The 24,145-nt window shown below is 55.5% G+C and overlaps 2 protein-coding genes across 2 annotated transcripts; both read right to left on the reverse strand.

Annotated features, from left to right (window-relative positions):
• Nucleotides 1-137: 137 nt before the first annotated feature.
• Nucleotides 138-7,254, reverse strand: LOC121136970 (3-galactosyl-N-acetylglucosaminide 4-alpha-L-fucosyltransferase FUT3-like). The gene is made up of 2 exons (XM_040738608.1): nt 7,137-7,254; nt 138-1,612 (listed from the first exon to the last, which is right to left on the reverse strand). Exon 2 carries the CDS (start codon nt 1,598-1,600, stop codon nt 512-514), a length of 1,089 nt encoding a protein of 362 aa, XP_040594542.1. The 5' UTR covers nt 1,601-1,612; nt 7,137-7,254; the 3' UTR covers nt 138-511.
• On the reverse strand, nt 6,897-14,412 carry LOC121136969 (3-galactosyl-N-acetylglucosaminide 4-alpha-L-fucosyltransferase FUT3-like). The gene is made up of 2 exons (XM_040738607.1): nt 13,752-14,412; nt 6,897-10,547 (listed from the first exon to the last, which is right to left on the reverse strand). Exon 2 carries the CDS (start codon nt 10,533-10,535, stop codon nt 9,447-9,449), a length of 1,089 nt encoding a protein of 362 aa, XP_040594541.1. The 5' UTR covers nt 10,536-10,547; nt 13,752-14,412; the 3' UTR covers nt 6,897-9,446.
• Between the last annotated feature and the right edge of the window lie 9,733 nt (nt 14,413-24,145).

A 24,145-nucleotide genomic window follows, 5' to 3' on the forward strand; every position in this document is an offset into this window, starting at 1 on the left:
TGCACGCCTTTAATCCCAGCACTCCGGAGGCAGAGGCAGGCGGATCTCTATGAGTTCGAGGCCGGACTGGACCGACAGCCTCCAAAACAATACAGAGAAACCCTGTCTCAAAAAAAAAGAAAAAAAAAGAACCCAGGACCAGCAGCCCCAGAAATGGCACCACTCACAGTGTGCTGAGGCCCTCCCTATCAATCACTAATTAAGAAAATGCCCTGCAGGCCAATCTGGTGGGGCCATTGTCTCAACCCACAGGACTAGTTTGTAGCCAGTTGAAATAAAACTAGCCAGCACAGCCTTTAATCCCAGAATTCGGGAGACAGAGGCAGGAAGATCTCGGTGACTTCGAGGCCAGCCAGGTCTACAGAGCTAGGTCTAGGACAGCCTCCAAAACAATACAGAGAAACCCTGTCTCGAAAAACCAAACCAAACAAACAAAAAACTAGCCAGCACACAGGGGCTGCAGAGGATGGCTTTGTGTGGGGCCCTGTCTGCAGGCCCTTGGCCAGCCACCTCAGTGGAACCAAGAGGCCACACTGTGGACTGTCTGGTACCTCTGGTCCCACTGCAGCTGCCTGCATGCCTTGCAGAAGGCAAGGGCCATGCTGGACAAGCGAGGCCTGAGCGTCTCCCTCCAGCGGAAGTAGCGCTGGTAGCTCTGGCTGTCCTTGTCTAGCTGCTGCAGGTACTGAGCCAGGCGCGCAGGGCTCTCAAAGTCGTCCACGTGGATGAAGGCATCAGGGGGCAAGAAGCGTTCATAGTTCTTCCTGCTGGGCCCCAGGACCACGGGCACAGCCCAGGCGCCCAGAGCATTCTTCCACAGCTTCTCTGTGATGTAATCCGGGTGGAGCGAGTTCTCAAACGCCAGGTAAAACTTGTATCTGGCCAGCGTCTCCATCATGTCCCCCCGGGAAAGCGACATGTGTCCCCGGCCATACACGTCCACATGGAGGTGATTGCGGAGCTTCTGATAGTATAGCACCCGAGCCGACTTGGGGTTCCAGTTGGACACGGCCCAGGCCACCAGGTCAGTCTTGGCAGACATGTTGACCTGGGTTTGCACTGGAGGCTCCGGCCACGGCTCCAGCCAGCCATAGGGGGTGAAGATGTCAGAGTCACTGCGATAGGACATGGTGAGGTTGAAGTAGCCATCCAGGGCCGACAGCCTGCTGCAGTGGCTGGGCGACTCCAGGCTGAACCACACCCAGCGCTGGCTTGGTGGTCTCGGCTCAGCTGGCAGCCTCGACCTGGGGTTGGGGCTGATTTCTCGGTGGTGGAAGATGACCGCGTCTGCTTGGGGGTACAAGCTCCGGCTGACGGTCATCAGGCAGTCGGCCGTGCCTGGGAGCATCGTGGAACAGGGGGACAGAGTCAGCGGGCTGTGGAAGGGCCATGTCCACAGTAAGATGAGGAAGGGCCTGGGGGCAGGGGGAATTGGGGCGGAGGCTGGTCCTGTGGGGCCTTCGGGAGCTGGGGGGCCGGGTTGGTCCTGGGACACTCGGATGTAGGAGAAGAAACACAGGGCAAACAGCAGCTGCAGCAGCAGCCCTGTGAAGCACCGACGCCAGGGACACTGTCCCTTGGCTGCTCGGAGCACATCCATGGCCTGGGGGACCTGGGAAGAGAGAAGGCACCACAGGTCACAGTCATTTCTGTAGAAAATGACCAAATTGCCGGGCGTTGGTGGCGCACGCCTTTAATCCCAGCACTCAGGAGGCAGAGGCAGGTAGATCCACTGTGAGTTCGAGGTCAGCCTGGTCTACAGAGCGAGTTCCAGGACAGCCTCCAAAGCCACAAAGAAACCCTGTCTCGAGAAACCAAAAAAAAAAAAAAAAAAAAAAAAAAAAAAGAAAATGACCAAATTAACACTCCACATGTTTTGTTTTTAGAGACAGGGTTTCTCTGTGGCTTTGGAAGCTGTCCTGGAACTCGCTCGGTAGACCAGCTGGTCTTAAACTTACAGTGATCCGCCTGCCTCTGCCTCCCGAGTGCTGGGATTAAAGGTGTGCGCTACCAACACCTGGGTCAGCCTGGCACTTGATTGGATGTGGGGGGACACAACTATATTCCAAGCAATTCAGAGGCAGAAGCAGGTCCATCTCTGTGAGTTTACAGTCAACCTAGTCCACAGTGGGTTCCAGGCTAGCCTGGGCTATAGAGTAAGACCCTCTCTCTAAAAACAAAATCAAGAAATTCTGATGTTTTCATTGTGTTCTGGAAAACATTTGGAAATAAAAGCAAAAGCAGAATATGAATTTTGACTCTTGTGCAATAGAGGGTTTAGAACCCTGGGTGCTCTGAAACATACAGGGAGACCCATGATGTCACTGCCTCACTCTGGGCACCATGGGCTGGCCACACATTGCTGACATAGGTCACTAATGCTGCAAGTAGGACCCAACACAGACATACATGGGGACAAAACATCAGTGTACACAAAACAAACAAATCTTTAAAACAAGAAGAAATATAATTGCCAAGTCCCAGAGCCAGTCACAGCTGGGGACTGGTGCAGTATTTCTGTGATCTCGGGCACCCAACACATCCAAGATGACGAAGAAACACCCACAGCTTCCGAGACGGCACAGCCCATCCATCACTTGGAAAAGGAGTACATGGATCCCATCCGAGGGCATCCTCAGCTGTAGAGTGGGTTGGAGGCCAGACCCAAACTCAAAGACAACTGGGAAAAAAAAAAAAACACCAAGCACAGAAAAAAGCCCGGCAGTGGTGGCACACGCCTTTAATCCCGGCACTCTGGAGGCAGAGGCAGGCGGATCTCTGTGAGTTTGAGGCCAGAGCTACAAAGAGAAACCCTGTCTTTTTTTTTGTTTGTTTGTTTTTGTTTTTGTTTTTTGAGACAGGGTTTCTCTGTGTATTTGGAGGCTGTCCTGGAACTAGCTCTTGTAGACCAGGCTGGCCTCAAACTCACAGAGATCCACCTGCCTCTGCGTCCCAAGTGCTGGGATTAAAGGCGTGCGCCACCAATGCCTGGCCTGAGAAACCCTGTCTTGAAAAAAAAATCACAGAGTCAGACGTTGGTGGCACACGCCTTTAATCCCAGTACTCTAGAAGCAGAGGCAGACGAATCTTTGTGAGTTCAAGACCAGCCTGGTCTACACCAGCTAGTTCCAGGACAGCTTCCAAAGCCACAGAGAAACCCTACCTCGAAAAACAAAACAAAAAAAAAAAAAAGAAAGAAAGAAAGAAAGAAAAGAAAAAAATCACAGAAAAACAGAAGAGAGCATGGTGCTGTGTCCTTATCAGCAAAAAGTTCCTGGATTTTGGAGCCCAGTGTCAATGTTCCGGCTTTGACTTGACTCATTCTTTCATCTATAAAAGTTGTCTGACTGAATGTAATGGACGGACCATGCCACGTAGCCCAGAATGGCCTTGAACTCCTGTTCCTTCTGCCTTGGGCTCCCAAATACAGGGCACACCAGTATGCACCACCACAACCAGAGCCTGGCGTTGAAAAAATATTTTAAAATTAAAAATTAGGGCTTTCCAAATTGAAAATGATTCTCCATAAAACCAACCTTTGCTGTTTTTGTCTGAGCCCATTTATTTGGATGATAAAGGAAACTATCATCTGGAGAGACTCGTTTCCTAGAGCGTAAAAACGCAGCATGGCTCCTGAGGGCTGTGGGAAAGAAGACCCTGAGGGCAGCGGAAGGCTCAGCCTACAGGTAATCCTTGGTTCCCACGTGGGAGAGCAGAACCAAACACACGTACACATGTACAGTTACACATACACACACTCATACACAATCACACATGCACATACAAACATACAAATACACGAATAGATACATGCACACATAACAAATGTACTAAAAAAAACAAAAGAGTATGCACTAACAGGTTAATAACTTTCACTGTGGGTCACACGTGGGAATATTTCTGTGGGTCTGCTGACTATGGTGCAGTTTGGAGAGCTGAGAACGTTCTGGAGACAAACAGCAGGCTTGGCTGCTAGTCACAACCTCATTGCCATATCCTTCCTAAAGTTTTCCTGTTCTGTTTTGTTTTGTTTTTATATTTGTTTGGTTGGCTTTTTCGAGTCAGGGTTTCTCTGTGGCTTTGGAGGCTGTCCTGGAACTAGTTCTTGTAGAACAGGCTGGTCTCGAACTCATAGAGATCCCCCTGCCTCTGTCTCCTGAGTGCTGGGATTAAAGGCGTGCACCACCAATGCCTGGTTTCCTTTCCTTCTGTCAGGGATGGAACTCAGGGTTTGGAGGAAGTAAGGGCGGGTAGTGGGAGATGAGCCCTGCCCCTTACTGGGGAATTCTAGGCAGGGCTCCACCCCAGACCACACCTCCAATCCCTCTGTAGGTGGGACTCTAACCTAACCACCTCCCTAGCCCATCACTGGGGAATTCTAGGCAGGGCTGCACCCTGACCACACCCCCTAGCCCCTCACTGCTGGGTAATATTATTTTAAGGTGTTACTTTTATGTTGCATTTGTTTAACTCTGTCCAGTTGTGTTACTGATGATCTAATAAACAGCTGAATGGGCAATATCAAGGTTGGAGAGAGGGATAGGTGGGGCCAGTAGAGAAGGTAAATATGAGGAGAAATCTCAGAGAATAAAGATCTGGGAACGAGAGAGAAAGGAGGAAGACTTCAGGGACCAGCCACCCAGCTACACAGTCAGACACAGAGTAAGAGGGAAAGAAAAGGTATATAGGAATAGAGATAGATAAAAGCCCCAGGGCCAAAGAGAGATGGGACAATTTAAGTTAAGAAAAGCTGGCAAGAGCCGGGTGGTGGTGGCGCACGCCTTTAATCCCAGCACTCGGGAGGCAGAGGCTGGTAGATCTCTGTGAGTTCAAGGCCGGACTGGACTGACAGTTTCCAAAACAATACAGAGAAACCCTGTCTCGGAAAACCAAAAAATAAAAGAAAACCTGGCAAGAAACAGGCCAACTAAGGCCGGGCATTCATAACTAAGAATAAGCTTCCAAGTGTTACTTATCTGGGAGCTTGGTGGTGGACCCCTCAAAAAGCCAAAAGAGGAAAGTGTCACACAACACCTCACCGGGGGATTCTAGGCAGGGCCCCACCCTGACCATGAGCCCAGCCCCACACACGGGTTCTACACTGGACTACTCTAAGTTGCACACATGTTGAGCCCTCATACTTGTGGATAAGGACTTTTGTGTACTTTTAAAATCTCTTGTGAGAAGGGCGGTGGTGGCCCACACCTTTAATCCCAGCACTTGGGAGGCTGTGGCAGGGGGATCTCTGAGTTCGAGGTCAGCTTGGTCTACAGAGTGAGTTCCAGGACAGCCAGGGCTACACAGAGAACCTGTGTCTCAAACAAACAAACAAGCCTATCTCATGTATGAGTGTTTGCATTGGTGTGTGCTGTGATCATGGGTACCCACGGATGACAAACGTGTTGGATCTCTGGAGTTACAGGCAGCTGTCAGTGCTGGGTCAAACTCAAGTCCTCTGCAGGAGCATTGTAATTACCTAGCTCCTGACATGTCAGCTTTGTCAGGTCCTCTCTGTAGTGTCGGCTGACCTTGGACTCCTGATTCTCCCCAAGTGCTGGAATGACAGACACACACACACACACACACACACACACACACACACACACACACGTCTTTTCTGTTCCATTGTTTTTTAAGACGCGACGTGGGGGTCTGGAAGGAAATGGAATCTATAGGAAGTGGCACTGTTAGGAGGTGTGGTCCTGGTGGAGGACCTGTGTCACTGTGGGGTGGGCTTTGAGGTCTCCTATGCTCAAGCTGCTCTTAGCGAGGCAGTACACTTCCTGCTGCCTCCAGATGCAGATGTAGAACTCTCAGCTCTGCCTCCAGCACCATGTCTGCCAGAGTGACGCCATGTTTCCCGCCAGCACATGATGATCAAGGGCTGAACCTCTGAACTGCAAGCCAGCCCCAATTAAATGCTTTCCTTTACAAGAGTTGCCATGGTTGCTGGGCGTGGTGGCACACACCTTTAATCCAAGCACTGGGGAAGGCAGAGTCAGGCGGATCTCTGTGAGTTCCAGGCCAGCCTGGTCTACAAGAGCAGTTCCAGGACAGTCTCCAAAGCCACAGAGAAACCCTGTCTCAAGAAAAAAAAAAGTTGCAGTGGTCATGGTGTCTATCACAGCAATAAAATCCTATCTAAGACACATGGTATCCATCAGTAGTCAAGGCTCTACTTCAACTTATGGGAACAGTCTCCCAAGTGTTGTTATGTGGGACATACTCTTTTTTTTTTTTTTTTGGTTTTTCGAGACAGGGTTTCCCTGTGGCTTTGGAGGCTGTCATGGAACTCGCTCGGTAGACCAGGCTGGTCTCGAACTCACAGTGATCCGCCTGCCTCTGCCTCCCAAATGCTGGGATTAAAGGCGTGCGCCACCAACGCCCGGCGGGACATACTCTTATACGCCTTTACTCCCAGCACTTGGGAGGCAGAGTCAGGCAGGGCTCTGTGAGTTCAAGGCCAGCCTGATCTGCAGAGCAAGATTCCAGGTCAGCGAGGTCCACACAGAGAAGCCCTATCTCAGAAAATGGGTGCATGATGCGGGGTGCGTGACGGTCAGGGGTCAACTTTGAGACGTTCCTCTCTGCTCCACCTTCATGTGGGTCCCGGGATCTGACTCGGTCTCCCAGGCAGTCACCACAACTGCCTTTGCCCACTTGGCTTTTCGTTTTTAAGGATTAAAAAAAAAAAAACAGGGCCTCTCTATTTTTGTAGCTTGGCTAACCCGGAACTCGCTGTGTAGACCAGGCTGGACTGAAACTCACAGAGATCTGTTTGCCTCTGTCTGTTTTGGAGGATTGGAAGCAAAAGGGTCATCCTAATCCAAACTGCCCTTGGCAAACTTCCCCCCAATCCTCCTGCCTCAGCTTTTCAAGTGTCAGGGCGAGAGGCATGTGCTCCTGAGCCACTTTATTTCTAGAAAGGGAAAGAGACACCCCCTCCTGGAGAAGACACCCTAAGCCCGAGTAGACGGGAGCTGGAGACGGGAGGGGTAGCAGCAGCCATACTGGGGTCCCGATGCAGGGAGGTCGACGTGAAGATTGGGGGAGGGAGAAGAGCCAACGGGGGCGGGGGTCTAGGCTGACCCACTGCAGCGGGGTGGGGGCAGGGTGCCGTCTGGGGATTCCCTCACCCCTGAATCCTCCGTCTCCCTCGCTCCTTCTGCAGGGCCGAGAGATGCGGGCAGATATTCGAGAACGTCTCCTCGGGCTGGCAGTGTGTCCACGGGCGGGCGTCAGCTCCAGCAGGCGGCACACGCGCGGGGAGTAGGCGCACGCGCGAGCCACCAGGGTGGGTGCCCGTCCCGGGCGTGCCAAACAGCGCCACAGACAGACCCGTCTGCGCCTGCGTGCGTGCGGGCCTCGCCCTCGAGCCCCAGCCGTGATTGGGGAGTGGGCCGATGGCGGGAGAGAGAGGTTCCTAGTGTCCTAGGAGAAAAGGGGAAGCCGATGGGGGAGCAGGGGCTGGGGCGATGGGTCAGTGCGTGCTGCGTCTGCTTTGCGAGCACGAAGACCTGACTTGGATCTTCAGGCCCACGTGAAAAGCTGCCACGGGGCAGGAGGCACTGGGGACCTGAGGACCACAGGATCCGGGCCTGGCGTGGGGGGCGTGGCGCCTCCCAGGAGGAGAGAGTGCCAGGTGCAGCCAGAGCCCCTGTTCTGGAGGCAACCCCACTGGCCTCTGCCCCGGTAGGGTTGACACGTGCGCAGGAGCGGGTCACACAGGCAAGGGACCACATGGGCAGAGGAAAGGCTGAGGCTCGGGGCAGTCACACCTGGGTGGAGTGGCACAGGCTTGTCGCCCGAGCATGCAGGAGGCGTGAATATCAGATGTTCCTGGCCGACTGCGGCAACGTCCTGAGTTCTAGGCGCACCCGAGACTGTTTCAAATCAAACTCCAACAAAAATGTGGAAGGGACCGCTGTGCGGTCCTCACCTCTGCCCACCAGGGCCACTTGTGACAGATACGGGTCGGGTCACGTGGGTGGAGGCCAGAACCGTTATGCTGCTCACATCTGAGTGGATCCCGAACTCCACACCAGACTGGCTCCCTGGGGTCCTGTCTGTCTCCTTCCACAGGCTAAAAATAACTCGCTGCCCACCTATGGGGAGGGGCAGGTCTGGGGCGGATCCCAGCACCATCCAGCCCAAGCTGTCACCTACCAGGCACAGCTGGGTCGCCAAGGACCTGGGTCCGGTAACGCTAAGCTGTGACTGGGGGTGGAAGGATGGGGTGGAATGCACCATGGGCTGGGGTGTGGGTGACGATGCCTTGGTGCACCTTGACGCCTGTAGGTGCCAGGCAGTATTGGGTTCCCAGAGCTGAGGTCTGGGGCCCACGAAGTGTGAGGGTGCTTTGACCCCAGCTTGCCGTGAGCCTGACATCTGCAGACATCCGGCTTCGAGGCTCACAGGTGTCTTCCCCTGCCCAGCTTTCTCAGTGACCAGGGGGCTGAAGACAGATGTACCTCTGCCCCAGTGCCCCAGAGTGGGGGCTCCCAAGGGCATTCCCCTCTTCACCCACAACAACTCAGGAAGACCTCCCTGGTGCCCCGTAGGACATGCTGCTGCCCCAGCCTCTGGGTGTTCCCTGTGGGTGAGGGATTGGGGCCACATCCCTGCCCCGAGCTCTGTCCAGACCCCCAGTTCCTTGAGACACGAGGAGGAAGGAAATGGATTTTCCACTCCCCAGTGGTGACCGAGAGGCCAGAACCCCCACATGCTGTGGAAACCCCTTAGTGAATGCTCCTGGCCTCAGTTTCCCCAATGTGGTCAGATCACAGAGCCTCAGAGTTGGCCTGGGAATCCAAAACTGTCCTCTCTGAGGCTCCCTAGCCCAGGCAGGTGTGTGTCCCCAGGCCCACCCAGGCCTGCGGGGACATTGGCCTCCTGTCTTCTGCCTACTTCCAACATGCCAGCCGCAGAGAGGGGTGGAGCCTACCAGGAGATGGAAACGTAAACAGAGCGTCTCCCACAGCCTCAGCTCTGCACCCAGGCTGGGGAGACGCACGGGGCCACCCACGAGGCTGAGGCTCCCGGTCACCCCCACTCAACGCTTTGTGCTCAAGCATCCCCAGGGGAAGGACGCACTCGTGGTCACCCTGAGTGACACTCACAGAAGAAGGCCTCATCTGGATCACCTCGACACTACCCACGCCTGCAAATACCACAGGGGTTGCTGGGGTCATAGGCACCAGGAGCAACTGAGGCAGACCCGCCACCCACCAGAGGGCAGGGCTCTGGGAAGTCGAGTGTGTCTGCAGCAGGGTCTGTCGATGTGGCTCAGGCTTCCGGGTACTCACATCCCCAGTGGGCAAAGAGGAAGACCCCAGAACCAAGGCTCTGGACGGCTGAGATGCCCATCAAGGGAGTGTCTGTCACACAGGGGCTGCAGAGGATGGCTTTTGGGTGGCGCCCTGTCTGCAGGCCCTTGGCCAGCCACCTCAGTGGAACCAAGAGGCCACACTGTGGACCGTCTGGTACCTCTGGTCCCACTGCAGCTGCCTGCATGCCTTGCAGAAGGCAAGGGCCATGCTGGACAAGCGAGGCCTGAGCGTCTCCCTCCAGCGGAAGTAGCGCTGGTAGCTCTGGCTGTCCTTGTCTAGCTGCTGCAGGTACTGAGCCAGGCGCGCAGGGCTCTCAAAGTCGTCCACGTGGATGAAGGCATCAGGGGGCAAGAAGCGTTCATAGTTCTTCCTGCTGGGCCCCAGGACCACGGGCACAGCCCAGGCGCCCAGAGCATTCTTCCACAGCTTCTCTGTGATGTAATCTGGGTGGAGCGAGTTCTCAAACGCCAGGTAAAACTTGTATCTGGCCAGCGTCTCCATCATGTCCCCCCGGGAAAGCGACATGTGTCCCCGGCCATACACGTCCACGTGGAGGTGATTGCGGAGCTTCTGATAGTATAGCACCCGAGCCGACTTGGGGTTCCAGTTGGACACGGCCCAGGCCACCAGGTCAGTCTTGGCAGACATGTTGACCTGGGTTTGCACTGGAGGCTCCGGCCACGGCTCCAGCCAGCCATAGGGGGTGAAGATGTCAGAGTCACTGCGATAGGACATGGTGAGGTTGAAGTAGCCATCCAGGGCCGACAGCCTGCTGCAGTGGCTGGGCGACTCCAGGCTGAACCACACCCAGCGCTGGCTTGGTGGTCTCGGCTCAGCTGGCAGCCTCGACCTGGGGTTGGGGCTGATTTCTCGGTGGTGGAAGATGACCGCGTCTGCTTGGGGGTACAAGCTCCGGTTGACGGTCATCAGGCAGTCGGCCGTGCCTGGGAGCATCGTGGAACAGGGGGACAGAGTCAGCGGGCTGTGGAAGGGCCATGTCCACAGTAAGATGAGGAAGGGCCTGGGGGCAGGGGGAATTGGGGCGGAGGCTGGTCCTGTGGGGCCTTCGGGAGCTGGGGGGCCGGGTTGGTCCTGGGACACTCGCATGTAGGAGAAGAAACACAGGGCAAACAGCAGCTGCAGCAGCAGCCCTGTGAGGCACGGACGCCAGGGACACTGTCCCTTGGCTGCTTGGGGCACATCCATGGCCTGGGGGACCTGGGAAGAGAGGGGGATCATAGGAACATGAGGTGCCAGCATTATTATTCATGGTCATTTGAAATTTTCAGAAGGGTCTCTTGTAGCGCAGGCCGACCTCTAATAGCTACGCAGCCAAGGACATGGTCAATGCCTGGCCTCTCTGGCTCCTGTCTGAGTACAGGGATGACAGGCGTGTGCCAGCCTGCCCAGCTAAATCCTGATAGAACTGTTATCGTTTCCAATGTGACAGACGACAGAACTCAAAGGATGTCACAGCCAAGAACCAGCGACCCAAGGACCTGACCCCGTGGGCCTCTCCTCCTCCATGCTTGGGTCCCTAGGAAAGGCTGCTCTCTGTTCCCACCTGGACTCCACCTTTTCCCAGTCTCTTCAACTTCAGGGAATACAGAGCTGGACAGAATAGCTCGCAGACGGTTCTAGAGTTTTGATTCTAGGATACTGGCTGGAAGGAGTAAGATGATAAAGTCTGAGGCTGTGTAAGAGGTCCCGCCTTCATCCAGAGATGAAACTTTCAGGGCCTCTGCTTTTTGGAACTGTCCGTCTTACAAAGGGGAAACTGAGGCTCAGAGACAGGCATCCATCTGGTCATGTACACTCAGTCACCGATGACCCAGACCTACCATTCCCCTGCCCCAACTTCCCCCCAGGTACCCGTTGGCCCCCCAATCCACAGACAGCCCAGGTCTGTGGGATGGTGGGGATGCCATCTTTGGGTGCCTTCTGCTAGGGGACTACAGAACCTTCCAGCATGGCTGTTGGCAGCTGCACAGGTCAGTGCCAGCCTCCCCTCCATTGTCCTCTGCCTTGTATTGGAGACAGAGTCCAGGTGGTTCAGTGACAAGAGTTCCTCCTGTGTCCACCCCCCAGCCTTGGGCTTTGAGGCGTGTAAATATACGGCTTTTTAGTGTGAGCATTGGTGATCCGAACTCAGGTCCTTTCCCAGGTGGCAAGTGCTTTACAGACCGAGCCAACTCCCCAGCCCTTTTGGATTTTTGAGACAGAGCCTCATGTAGGCCAGGCTAGCCTTGAACCCATGGTGATCTCCCTATTTCGGCCTCCTTGGGTGCTGTGGTATTCCACCTGCCTGGCTTAAGAGTCCTGTAAATACTGATGCTTGGGCCTGGAGATGGCTCAGCCGTTATGAGCGCCAGCTCCTCCTGCTGACGACCTGGGTTCCATTCCCAGCATCGTCACAGCAGTCAGCTCACAACCACCTGTAACTCCAGCTCCAGGGAACCCAATGCCCCCTGCTGGCCTCTGCAGCCTCTGCACTCACGTGCACACAGGAAAACCAACAAAAACCAGCAGGAGCAAAACAAAGAACGGAAAAGAAACGTGGACTGGACAGATGGCTCAGCAGTTGAGAGCACTGGCTGTTGTCCCTGAGGATATGAGTTCAATTCCCAGCACCCACATGGCAGCTCACGGCTGTCTGTAACTCCAGTTCCAGGGCTTCTAACACCCTCAAGCTGACGTTCATGCAGGTGAAACACCAATACATGTGAGAATTAATTAATAACACAGGTGCTGGGCACTCCTGCCAGTAAGAAATCCCAGATGAAAACGTTGCCCTTTGGATTTCTCTTACTGCTGCCTGTTCTGCCCAGTACAAGGGATTTGACCTTGAACTGTCCTTGCCTTCCCCTGTCCCTTGCCTTAGCCAGTGGCCACACTGAGGGCCAGGAGCACTGAGCGGTGAGCTCACAGGGGCACTCTTTAAAAGACTGACAGACAGGTCACGCTGTGTAGCCCAGGGTGGTCTTCAACGCCTGCTCCTCCTGCCTCAGGTTTCCTGGGACACAGCTCGCCAGTGTGCTCTCGCACACCCAGAGCTTCACTTCCAAATAAAGCCCCCCATTTACATGTAAAATTTTTAATTTTGTTTGTTTGTTTTGCTTTTATGTCTGAGACCAGTTCTCTCTGTGTAGCCCTGGCTGTCCTGGAACTCGTTCTGTAAATCAGGCTGCCCTTGACCTCATAGAGATCCACCTGCCTCTAGGTGTGGAGAGGGGCTCCACCCCTGGCCTCGCCCCCAGCCCCTCACTGGGAGATTCTAGGTGGAACCCCTCCGCTAACCACGCCCCCAGCCCCTCACTGGGACCCTTCTCAGGAGGCTCCATTCCTGAGTCCTTAGTGACCTATAATCTGAATTGCGGGTTTGCCAGCTATAAACCCAGGCAGGTGGGCGGGTGAAGGATGAGTTGGTGTTCCAACCCGGGCCCCCTCCCTCCAGCAAGAGCAAGGTGATTGATTTGAAGACAGGAGGGTGACAGGTTGGACCAACCCTGTTTTTGGGTGTGTCACCACTGTCACTGCTGTTTATTACTTTGGGGAATTGTTTATTACTCCCAGAGTTCGGCTTTCATATCGGTGTCACTGGGCAGCCCTAACTGATAGGGAGCGGTGACTTGCACAAGTGACCTGAAGAGGACACACTGGAGAACAAAGGAGAGTCAGATCCCATCTACACAGAGCCCAAGATACTTTTCCTAGAAGAATGGAAAATCCACTTTCCTGGAATGGAACAGAAGTCAAGCTTCGAGGCCGGGCCAGCATTCCAGAAACTGGGGCAGGAGGGTAGAGCACTTAGGCTAACCCAGGCACCATCTCAGAACAGAGGGCGAGGGGTGAGGACTGTGGGCAGCGCTCGCCCAGCACAGAGAGCCCTGGGTTCTGTCCACAAAACCAGGCCTGGCGGAGTAGAAGCAGGAAGATTGGAGTCGGGTCATCCTTGGCTACATAAGAGGTTGGAGGCCAGTGTAGACTTTGTGAGATTCAGAAAGAAAGACGCTACAGCAACACCAACTGAAGACACAAGCAGACACAGCCACGACTGGGCTGTCCCTTCTCTCGTGTGAGAAAACAAACAGGTGTGGGCCGGTCTGTCTGCGGACTGTATGATTTCCAGCCCTGGTCAGGGTAAGGTTTAAATTCCCCTGACTGTCCCTGGAAAGTCTCTCTCTGCTCCATAAACCCAGACCCACCCTGCCGCTGCTGCCTCGTCTCTGGGCCGGGTAGCTCTCCCAGCCAACCAGACCCTCCCCATCGATCCTGAACCAGTCCGGGCTGCCCCAGGAATAAAAGGTAAAGCAAGCCAAGGGTAGGCTAGCGGAAGGACTAAAGTCAAGGCTAAAAACGTCTCTCCCGAGAGGTGCTCCAGACAGAACTGGGCCAGTGAAACGGTCTCCCCGGTGGTCTTACCTGGATCAGGAAGCAGCCGCAGTCAGAGCTGGTCAGCAGCAGCTGCTCCTTCCCAGGGTGCTGATTAACTCCGAGAAAGGGAAGGAGGAAGTGGATTTCAGTTGTCTCCTTTATTCAGGTGACCCAGCCCATTGTTGGGCCTACCCCAGCCACTGGCAGCAGCCTCCCCATGAACGATGCCCTATATTTAAGGTCCCACCTATGCCTTTGTCTGAAGCTGAATGGCTTAGAGCTGGCCTCTGAGCCGCTGTCTCAGAGGTGCTGGTCCCTAATAAGTGCCAACGGGCCCCTCTGAATGAGAAGAGGGAGGCAGGGGGCCGTGCAAAGGCTCTGAGGCAGCCAAAGCCTGGAGCTCCTTTAGGACAGCTGATGGTGAAGCCGTCACCCTCTAGCACAGGGCATCGGGCAGAGAGATGATCCATGGGCTTGTGGTCACTGCCCCAGGCTGTGGCACAGGAACGTCATGCACTTGTGACTGCAAAGCCATCATGTCCTTCCATGAGTTCTCCTGGCTATCGGGGGAACTTCTTTCCCTCTCCTGGCAGGTTGGTTCTTAAATCAGAGTCCATCTTGGGGATGGACACGGCCGACTGAGGTCTCCATCCTACCAAGTCTCTCTGCTCGATCACCTAGAGTCCTGCCACGCCAGGTTGGTGGATGTCCCAGGGAACTGGTTTCCTGAAGGAGGTGGCTGGATTAGTCTGTGACTGGACTTTACACAGAATGATTTACGGGCATAAATTCCTCATTTGTCCATGTTAATGTCACTGTGCCCTTGGCCTGTGGCCAAGCCCTGGGTGGGTGAGTTTTTTGTAGGCACCTCTTCCAGGAAGCCTCCCCAGGCTAAATCCTCTGTCCTTCCAGCTTTCAGAGTTCCCTGGGTATTTGAAGCTCAGGCTGCTTCTCCTGGCTGAGCTACAGAGGGTAAGACTGAAGGGCCAGGAGATGCAGGATCATATTTCACAGAATAAAACGCATCATTTATTTATTTATTTTTGGTTTTCGAGACAGGGTTTCTCTGCATTGTTTTGGAGGCATTCCACCAGGAATGGTCTCGAACTCACAGAGATCCGCCTGCCTCTGCCCGAGTGCTGGGATTAAAGGCGTGCGCCACCAACGCCCGGCTTATTTTTTCATTTTTTGAGACAGGTTTCTCTGAGTAGCCTTGACTGTCCTGGATTTAACTCTGTAGACCAGGTTGACCTCACTGCCTCCCGAGTGCTGGGATTAAAGGTGTGCGCCACCACGGCCCAGTGTAAATAAAATGAATTCTAAACGTGGGTCTCCAGCAGAGGCTCAGAGGGCCCTGGTCATTTAACATGGGGCTATTGTCTGTATGTGCGCTTGTGTCTTTGAGCCTGATTTTTGGTTACTGAGGCAGCCAGACCTGGGCTCTGTCTACAACCCAGTCTACAACCCAAAGTCTAGCAGCAGGCTCACTGGTTGATGTTTGATTTCTAGATGTCTCCAAAAGTCACAAGGAGGCCGGGCGTTGGTGGCGCACGCCTTTAATCCCAGCACTCGGGAGGCAGAGGCAGGCGGATCTCTGTGAGTTCGAGGCCAGCCTGGTCTACAAAGTGAGTTCCAGGACAGCCTCCAAAGCTACAGAGAAACCCTGTCTGAAAAAACCAAAAAAAAAAAAAAAAAAAAAGTCACAAGGGGAGCTCGGCTATCCCAGCCTTCCTGCTGTAGAGTGGTGTGTGGTGGCCTCCATGTATCCCACCCGCCTCTGGCAGTAACCGGCTCACTCTCATTTGACCCCTGGCCAGATGGATTGTGGGGGTGGCGCTGGGGAGCCTCACATACCAGCTCCCAGGTGTGAGGGCCCCTGGCGGCCCTGGAGCAAGAGCCATGCATCCATCAGCAGGTCACTGTGGGGCGTGGGCTGCCCTGGGGATGGCAGGAATTTTCCACACTCCTAAGCCCAACCTGCGGAGCCTCCTGCAGGCTGGAAGCCCCTGGGTGCAGCCCAGCACCATGATGACGGTCAGACCACCAGGTGGTGGGTGGCACGGTGATGTTCCCAGGGGAAGTACCACAGCCCTAGGCTGAGCCCTGAGCCCTGAGCCCCAGATGTGAACCTACCCAGGCTGAGCCCTGATCCCCAGATGTGATCTGACCCAGGCTGAGCCCTGATTCCCTGGCTGAACCTTGATCCTCAGCTGAGCCTCTGACCCCAGCCTGAATTCTGATCCTCATTTGACTCCTGATCTTGGGCTGAGCCCCAACTCTGAATCTCAGTGGCAGATAAGGGGAGGTGGGGTTCAGAACCCCTGTTCCATCTTGCGTCTTATGAGCCTTCCCAGAGAATTTCATCCATCCATAAGGACTAGGAATGACCCTGCAATCCTGTGTATGTGAGCATGTGCAGGTGCGTGTGCAAGTGTGTGTGTTGTATGACTGGAAATGAACCCACATCCCTGTGTGTGCAAGAGTGTGTGTGTATACATGCCTAAGAATGAACCTGCAGCCCTGTGTGTGTGTGCATGAGTGCACGTGTGTGTGTGTGTGTGTGTGTGTGTCTGCATGCCTAGAAATGAACCTGCAGCCCTGTATGTGTGCATGAGTGCATGTGTGTGTGTGTGTGTTTGTGGGAGTGTGTGGGAGTGCATGTGTGTCTGCATACATGGCTGGAAATGAACCAGCTGTCCTGTGTGTGTGCCTGCGGAGGCCAGAGGTCAGCCTCGGCTGTCCGCCTCATTGTTCTATCTGGTTTTCTGCGGGTTTCACTGGCATGAACTCCGCAGTTCAGATAGGCTGTTTGACCAATGAGCCCCCCCCGTGTCCTCCTCCCCAGCGCTGGATTACAGCCGCACACCACTAAGTGCAGCTGTCTCCGTGGCTTCTGGAGATCAGACTCAGGACCTCAGGCTTGGAGTCGCCCACAGCCCTTTGACGGCAGGAGGCTCCTTGAGGATCTGGTCATGCTCCATACACCTCCCCCTGAGGATCCTGCTCCCCTTCATGCTGCCACCTCAGCAGCCTCTGTGGACCTTTTACTGACAAGCCACCCATTGTGTGGCGTCCTTTTCAGAGATGTTTGTACTGCCTGATCTTCCTGGTCACACCTTGGTCACACAGCTGGGCAAACCACTCAAGGGCTGGAGAGGGGCAGAGGGACCAGCCACTGACGTGTCAGGGCCAGTGGGTGGGGTCAGGGCACCCCTGTCCAGGGCTGGGGGCCAGCGTTCCTCCCGAGAGTGCTGTGGACCCAGAGACTTCTTCTGACCCTCTCTGAGCTGATATGCCATAGCTTAGGAAGGGGCCTCTGGAAGTCCCTACTGCAGGCTCAGGGCCAGTTTGGACCAGCTTCTAGGATGGGGCGGGGCCATCCACATGTTAAGAGAGTCTCGGCTCTCCTCAGGCCTCAGAAGGCCTCCCTCAGCTCCAGCTCACAAGCCCTACTGGGGCTTTTGACCTTGAGGCGCTGGGGGCTGTGATGGTGGAGGGGTCTGCTTACAGGCTGCAGGCCGTTCACCACCCTGTGACTCAGGGGGTGGGGTACAGGGCTCTCAGGCCCATGCCTGTCCCCCGTAGACTCAGGACCTGCTCCTTCCTCACTGCCACGGCCTCCTGAGCCCCTCCCTGCACACCAGCCAGGTGTTCTGTGTGGGTGGCTGGGGAGCCGTGGGTTCACAGGAGCTGGCTCAGGCCCGGGGTCACTGGTGGGCTTGTCAGGCCCCCCACGTTGCCTGCTGTCAGGGGCTCCTTCCGGCTTCCCACCTGGGTTAGTCAGAAACGTACACACTGTGTATTCACTGGGAAGGTGGGGAAACTGAGGTTCAGTGAGCTCTTGAAAATCACCATTACCCACCCAACCTGTTCTCTCTCGGTGGCTGCTTTGTTTTTGGATTTGTTTATTTTAGGGTATCGATGTGTAGTTCTTGGAACTCTGCAGACCAGGCTGGCCTCGAACTCACAGAGATCCGCCTGCCTCTGCCTCCGGAGTGCTGGGATTAAAGGCGTTTGCCACCACTGCCCTGCTCCCTAGGCATTCTTGAGAGTAGCAACCCCCTCAGACCCAGAGTGTTCTAGAACTTTCTAGAAATCCTCATTTACAGTCCTAACCCTAACCCCTACCAGGTGGATCTGTGCTAAAGCCTCCATCTGACCTCAGGCCTCCTGATTTTGGAGCACAAACCTATCTCTGGAAGCTGTGTGGCATTGGGCGTGATGCCAGCGCGTCTCTGAACCTACCTTGCTTGGTCTGCAAACAGAAACAGAACCTGTGCCAGCGCCATCTGTGGGGATGGGGGCATTCGTAATTATCCATCTGTGAACCTGAAAGGTCTTCACATATCTTGCTACAGAACTGTGAGCATAAGCCAGAAAACAGCCTCAGTGTCCCCTCCTGTATTACTTTTAAGAACTTGGCTTGAGGCCGGGCGTTGGTGGCGCACGCCTTTAATCCCAGCACTCGGGAGGCAGAGGCAGGTGGATCTCTGTGAGTTCGAGGCCAGCTTGGTCTTCAGAGCGAGTTCCAGGGCAGCCAGGGCTACACGGTGAGACCCTGTCTAAAAAAATAAATAAAAGAGCTCAGCCTCTCCCTGCATCCCATCCCTCCGGGGCTGGGGGTGGTGGAATGCAGCCAGAGTCCGGGAAATCCAGGTGACAGAAACCTGGCATGGCCTCACCACCCGCCCCCGGCCTGTCCTCACCCCGGGGCCCCTGGCACGTTGGGGTCTGCCTGCGCTGGCACCCCAACCCCTCCAGGTTCACACGGCTTAAGTTTCAGCTCCTGGTGGGTGAAGAGGAGGGCCAGGCATGCTTGATTTCCAATTTCTGGAAATAAATAAATGTCACCAGGCCATCTTTTGTCAAGTAGAGGGAAGAAATTTAAAAAGAAAAGAAAAGAAAAAAAAAAAAGCCCCTTGCCAAGGAGTGTGTGAGAAAAAACAGGACCTTGTAGGTGCAAGGCAACTGGCAGAGAAAATTCCAGAGACTGCAGGGCCAGAACAAAGGGGCCTTTCTCTCTGGCAGGTTTTGGGGAATCGAGGTATGGTGGTATGAAAAGTTAGAAAAAAACAGTCAAGAATGTTGCCAGAAGGAAAGCAGCTAGGCTGTGAGGAAGAGGTTAAAAATACAGTCGTGTTTGGTTTTTCAGGGCTTTTATTTGGGAGACTTGCTTTTTCTAGGACACCTGTCCCACACTTGGGTAAAAGAAAAAAAAAAAGCTAGAATGTCATGTCAACAACCTGGGCAACGGGCCCAGCACCACGGGGAGCATATGGAGATGCCACGCGCTGAAGACGCTCTGGAATTTGTCCCCATCCGCCCTGCCGTCCCATTAGCATTCTCTAGAGAGCCATAATTTCCCCTCCTTGGACTCGCAGAATGTTCCGGAAGCCCTCATTTACAGCTGGAATCCACCTGCCAGCTACTGAGACTCAGCAAGCCCAGCTGCGGTCCTCAGGGCTGTCACCTCCCAAGTCGGCACGGTGACAGGGAGCGGATATGAGGCCAGCCTCCATCCCAGACCCTCCCTGGACCCGCCAAGGACGCTGGTGCACGCCCCAACACACCTCACCTTTCTGCAGGGCCCGAGGCTCACCGGATAGAGCACTCACCCGGCACGCATGGGACTCAGGGTCCATCCCCAGCTACAGGGCAGGCTGGAAGCCAGCCTGAGCTTCGTGAGACCCAACCCACACAGGGAAATGATCCTCCGGCACTCTTCAGTGTGTCTGCCCCTCCTCGGGGCTGCATCATCCTAGCTTGTCCATCTCTGCCGGTGACAACTGGAGTGTCCCCTGACAGAATTGGAAATACACTGAATGAATGGATGGGCAGGCTAAGCTCAGTTCCAAAGCATCCCCTCCGTGACAGACTCCTCCCGCGCACTCGTGGGTCCCGCAGGTCCCCTACGGGGCAGCGTCCGCGTGGGCTGGGACGGATCTGGGGCTTGCAGGGGCCCCAGGTGAGCTCGGCCCCCCGGGGTGACACGGTGGAGACACGGGCTCTGGACAGAGTCCTGGGTGGCAGGCACAGGCAGGCTGGGCCAACAAGAATGAATAAACAGCGTCTTTCCTCGGCGGGCTGGGGGTAGGGGACGCTTTGAACCTCCAGCTTGGCTGGGGATGTTTGCACAAGGCTGGCAGCCAGGGGGTGTCATCAGAACTAAAATTAGCCTGTTTCCCGCTCGGCCCCTCCCCGCCGGCCAGGAGGGAGGCCGGGGCCTGGCGGGGGCCCCTAAGCAGCGCACTGTGTGGCGGGCCAGACACCGGCATAAATCACATCATCCACCAAGCCACCCGGTGTCGGCACAGCTAGTGCTGGCCTGTTATTTCCATTTGACAGACAGGGAAACTGAGGCACAGAGACAGTAATGGGCTCAGAGTCACATGGTGCGCGAAGGGGCAGAGCCCGATTTTGATCCAGGGTCTATAGGCAGCGGCCTAGCCTCTAACGGCTCCCTGAAGGCTGAAGAACCAGGGTAATGTGACCTGGGGAGCACAGGGCCCTCTGCCCTGCTGGGGTGACTTCAGAAGAGGGCGACCAAAGACCCTAGTCTTCGGTGATGTGCGGGTAAGGAACCCCGGGCCCTCAAGTGATCCACCCAGACCACGCCCCAGTCCCTCACTGGGGCATTCTAGGCGGGGCTCCACCCTGACCACGCCCCCAGCCCCTCATGGGGGGTAATTCTAGGATTCTCAGCGGCTTTGGGTTTTTCTAGGCAAATTCCCCAGGTGTGATGGGGCCCCTGCTCTGCCAGGACCCCTAAGTTTCCTCCCGTGGCTCAGCTCCAGGTTGCCTGGGGAAGGACCCGACAGGCTGGCCGTCAGTCACCGAGTATGTCTGCTCCGGTGTGCTCACAATTGCATCCTTAAGTTCCCAGTCAGGCTGGGCCCCCAGGAGCCCCAGTGTCCCCCAGAAGGACGGAGCACGGCTCGGGGCCCTCTTCCTCTCTGGCTCCTCAGCCTCTGACTCCTCCCTTACTCCAACTCGGACAGCTGCAGCTCCTGCCCGGTGTGGTGGCAAATACCCGCCATCCCGAGGCTGAGGCAGGGGGATGGCAAGTTCCGGGCCGGCCTGGGCAGCTGTGGCAAGCGCCTGTCTCAAGGCAGAGCATCAGGCCTCGGGGTGTTTAGTGAGAGCCGCTCAGAGGGGCCTCCTAGGTGTCAGTCAGGTGACCGACGATGGACTTTCCAGGTGCCTCAGAGGCCAGATGCGTGGGCGGGGACAGCAGGGCTCATCACCCCAGTCTGTCAGTCACAGCCTCTCCATATGGCTGGTGGCACATTCTTAATGAGGATGGTGGGGGGCAGGGTGGCGGGAGGACCCTCCTGCAGGTGGTGTCCGGATAATGGGGGTCAGAAGGAAAGAGCACAGGCCAGGAAGGGAGCCCCCAACTATCCTCAGAGGACCCATCAGGGACAGGAAGTGTCCATGCCCCCTCTGCACTCCCGCACCCAGCTTCCTTTAACATTGAGGGGAAGAGACCTGAGACGGCCTTGGCTGTCCCCAGACCACCATAATGGAGACCAGGTCCCGGACCTGTAGTAGCCAAAGGGGCTGCTGCGTCCCTGAGTGAGGCTGCGTCTGGACCTTCACAGCTGTGCTGGGGACTTGACAGAGACTCAGCCCCAGAAGGACCTGAGCACGGGCATCCAGGGCTCTCCCGAGCGGCCGGCCTTTCCCCTTCCATCCTCAGATCCATCTCCCACCTTCTCCTCTTCTGTAAACCCTTACCAAGCTTCAGCACCTGCTAGTCATGGCTGTCTGCGTATGAGGGTGCTGGTTTTCTCTCCATTTACCGTGTGGCCTTAGAAATGTGACTATCTCTGATCCTCGTCTTGTCTCTAAAATGGCATAAATAACTCACGTGCTTCCAAGGGGCTCAACTAATTGTTTGAGAGGGGCCCTGAGCCACCTGCTGTGCTGCTAGGGGAAAGGCCACGGTGATTCCCACAAACCTAACTTCCTCTGACCACAGGCTCCTGCAGTCACACTCCTAGTATTTACCCAAAGGCGGTAAAAACTTGTGTCCACACCAAACCCATGTGCAGGATGTTTGTTGAACTATGCACATAATCTCTGGGATTTGCAAGCAAGCAGGATTTCCTTCAGGCTGGGCACTGGTGGCACACCCCAGCATCGCAGCATCTGGGAGGTGGAGGCAGGGGGATGATTTTTAGGTCACACAGAGAGACCGGATCTCAAAGAGCAAAGAACAATGGCAACAGCCATATCTGCATGTCCTTCCCTGGGGAATGGGACACACTGCGGTATGTCCAGAAAATGGAATATTAAGCAAGTCTACACAAGGGGCCAGCAGGCGTGAAGACTATAAGAGCCCCTAAAATGGACATGGCAGAGTGAAAGGAGCCTCTTTGAAAGGTCCGGGTGGATGTTGGGCTGGGGGACACGGACAGTTTTAGGGTGAGGATATCCCCACCATTCACATGGGCTCACAGGCTCGGTCAGCCTTGATTTCTGACAAGGGTCAACACTAGCCATCAGTGGCAACAGACATGTCCACTCGAGCAAGCTGGGGCCCCGGGTGGACAAAGGAACAGCGACAGTGATCTATGGGAACTGAAACCCCCACTTGCTAATTAATTAGCACATTACAGGTTGTGTACACAGGCAGCTCCCCCAGGCCATGGCGTTAATGAGGGTGAGGAGGGGCACCCGCAGTACACTGTCCTTAGAAAGAGCAGACAGGTCTCCAGTGCTGGGCTGGGCTGGGGACGGGGAGGAGGCCGGAGGAAAGAAAACACAGCAGCCAGGCGCAGAGTGGGGACACGGGGCGGGCCTCCCCCACCAGGAGGTGTGTGTGTGTGCTGAGGTTCATTCTCCACAGCTTAAGAACCTTTGGGGCTTGCTGGAGTCTGTTTTACCTATTGAAAAAAAAAAACCCATAAAGTATATTTTAGAAATATAAAAAGACAAGTGATTTCAGCTTTTGTTTCTTTAATGATTGGGGTCTGCGGGTTTCCAGCCAGGCAGGCCCCAGGGCGGCTGGCCCCCCTCCATGTTGGCGAAATGCTCCCCCCCCCACGCCCACGACCTGGCTCACACCTTCCCTGCTCAGGTTCAGGGTCAGAGCCCATGGCCCTGAGGCTCCAGCTGACCACCCAGGACTTCCTGGAAGCCCGAGGCCTGTGTGGGCCAATGGGGGAGGGGTCTTGCTTCTGAGAGGCCCTGGGAAGGAGTGGGCTGTTCTGTGCCTCAGTTTCCCTGTGGACGATGACTCCCTCTGGTTGGTGGGCCGGTGCTGGTCCCCCAGAGGGGGCTTTGCTAAGATGACATTTTTATGTCTTTCCTTTTTCCGAACAGGGTTTTGTGGCCCAGGCTAGCCTTAAAGTCACCGTGTAGCAGGGGATCCTCCTGACTCCATCTCCAGTGCTAGGACGGCAAGTGAGCACCACTCCTTGCTGAAGGACCCCAGGGTCTTGGCATACTGTGCCCTCGGCCTGAGTGACTCCCTCCTGGAACGCCTTGCCCTGTGAGGACACACCTTGGCCTGCCCAAGCCCTCTGCACAGACCCACTCACCTCATGGACTCAGGTGGGGCCGCCCGCTCTGGCCAGGCCGCTGTTCCTCAGGACCTGGGCTCCCACGTGCCCAGCCCTTAAAAACCACGTGTATCCATTCAGTGTGCTTTGTGCGAGGTCAGGGGACAACCCCCAGTAGCCCGTTCTCAGTCCCAGATGTGTGGGCTTCAGGGATCAAGCCCGGGTGCCAGACTTGGTGACGCCCCGCCCCGTTTTCCAAAGATCTTTATTGTCTTCAATCACACAAGTGGTGTGGTGTGCACGCAGGTCCCCACAGCTGCCTGGTGTGGGTGCTGTGAGCCATGTGCCCAGCCCCAGGTGTCCCGGGGGTGCTCTTACCCTGTGTGTGTCTCTTTGGTCATTTCTCTCACTGCTGGATAAGGAGGGACCCTGGGTCAAGTCCACATAGGACGTGAGCAGCTCAGGTCTGGGTGGCCACCAGCTAACCCGAACCCTCTCACTCAGTCATTCTGTGCAATTATTTGAGCCTTGCTGGTGCTGGGGCAGAACGGGGGGGGGGTGGAGCAGCCAGGAAGAAGCTGGCTCTGCGTGCTCATGAGAGAAGCCTGCGGGGACGAGCAGTGCTGCAGCTGAGAACCAGGAGATATGCAGAAGTTGTCGGCACCAACTAGGAAATAACCACTGGGCGGAGGGCTCACTGTAAGGACTCGGGCATTACGCTGGCCCGCCGTCACCTGGCAGAATGCACTCAGGCAGTGCCCTGGCCAGCCATGGTTTCGCAGTCTGCACACAGGTGCACAGGACCCCTTTAAAAGGCAGAAACCCTCTCACGCTCTCTCCAGTTCTCCGGGGCAGACAGAACTTTTCCTGCCTCTCTTCTCTTCTGTCCTCTCTCTACCCCTTTTCCCCCTCCCCCCTTCCCTTTCTAATAAAAGC

The sequence above is a fragment of the Mesocricetus auratus genome, unplaced genomic scaffold (genome assembly GCF_017639785.1).
Source record: "Mesocricetus auratus isolate SY011 unplaced genomic scaffold, BCM_Maur_2.0 Super-Scaffold_100676, whole genome shotgun sequence".
In the NCBI taxonomy this organism is placed as follows: domain Eukaryota; kingdom Metazoa; phylum Chordata; class Mammalia; order Rodentia; family Cricetidae; genus Mesocricetus; species Mesocricetus auratus.

Coding starts and splice junctions, on each gene's coding strand:
- LOC121136969 (XM_040738607.1), bottom strand. CDS start 10,535: ATGGATGTGCCCCAAGCAGCCAAGGGACAGTGTCCCTGGCGTCCGTGC.
- LOC121136970 (XM_040738608.1), bottom strand. CDS start 1,600: ATGGATGTGCTCCGAGCAGCCAAGGGACAGTGTCCCTGGCGTCGGTGC.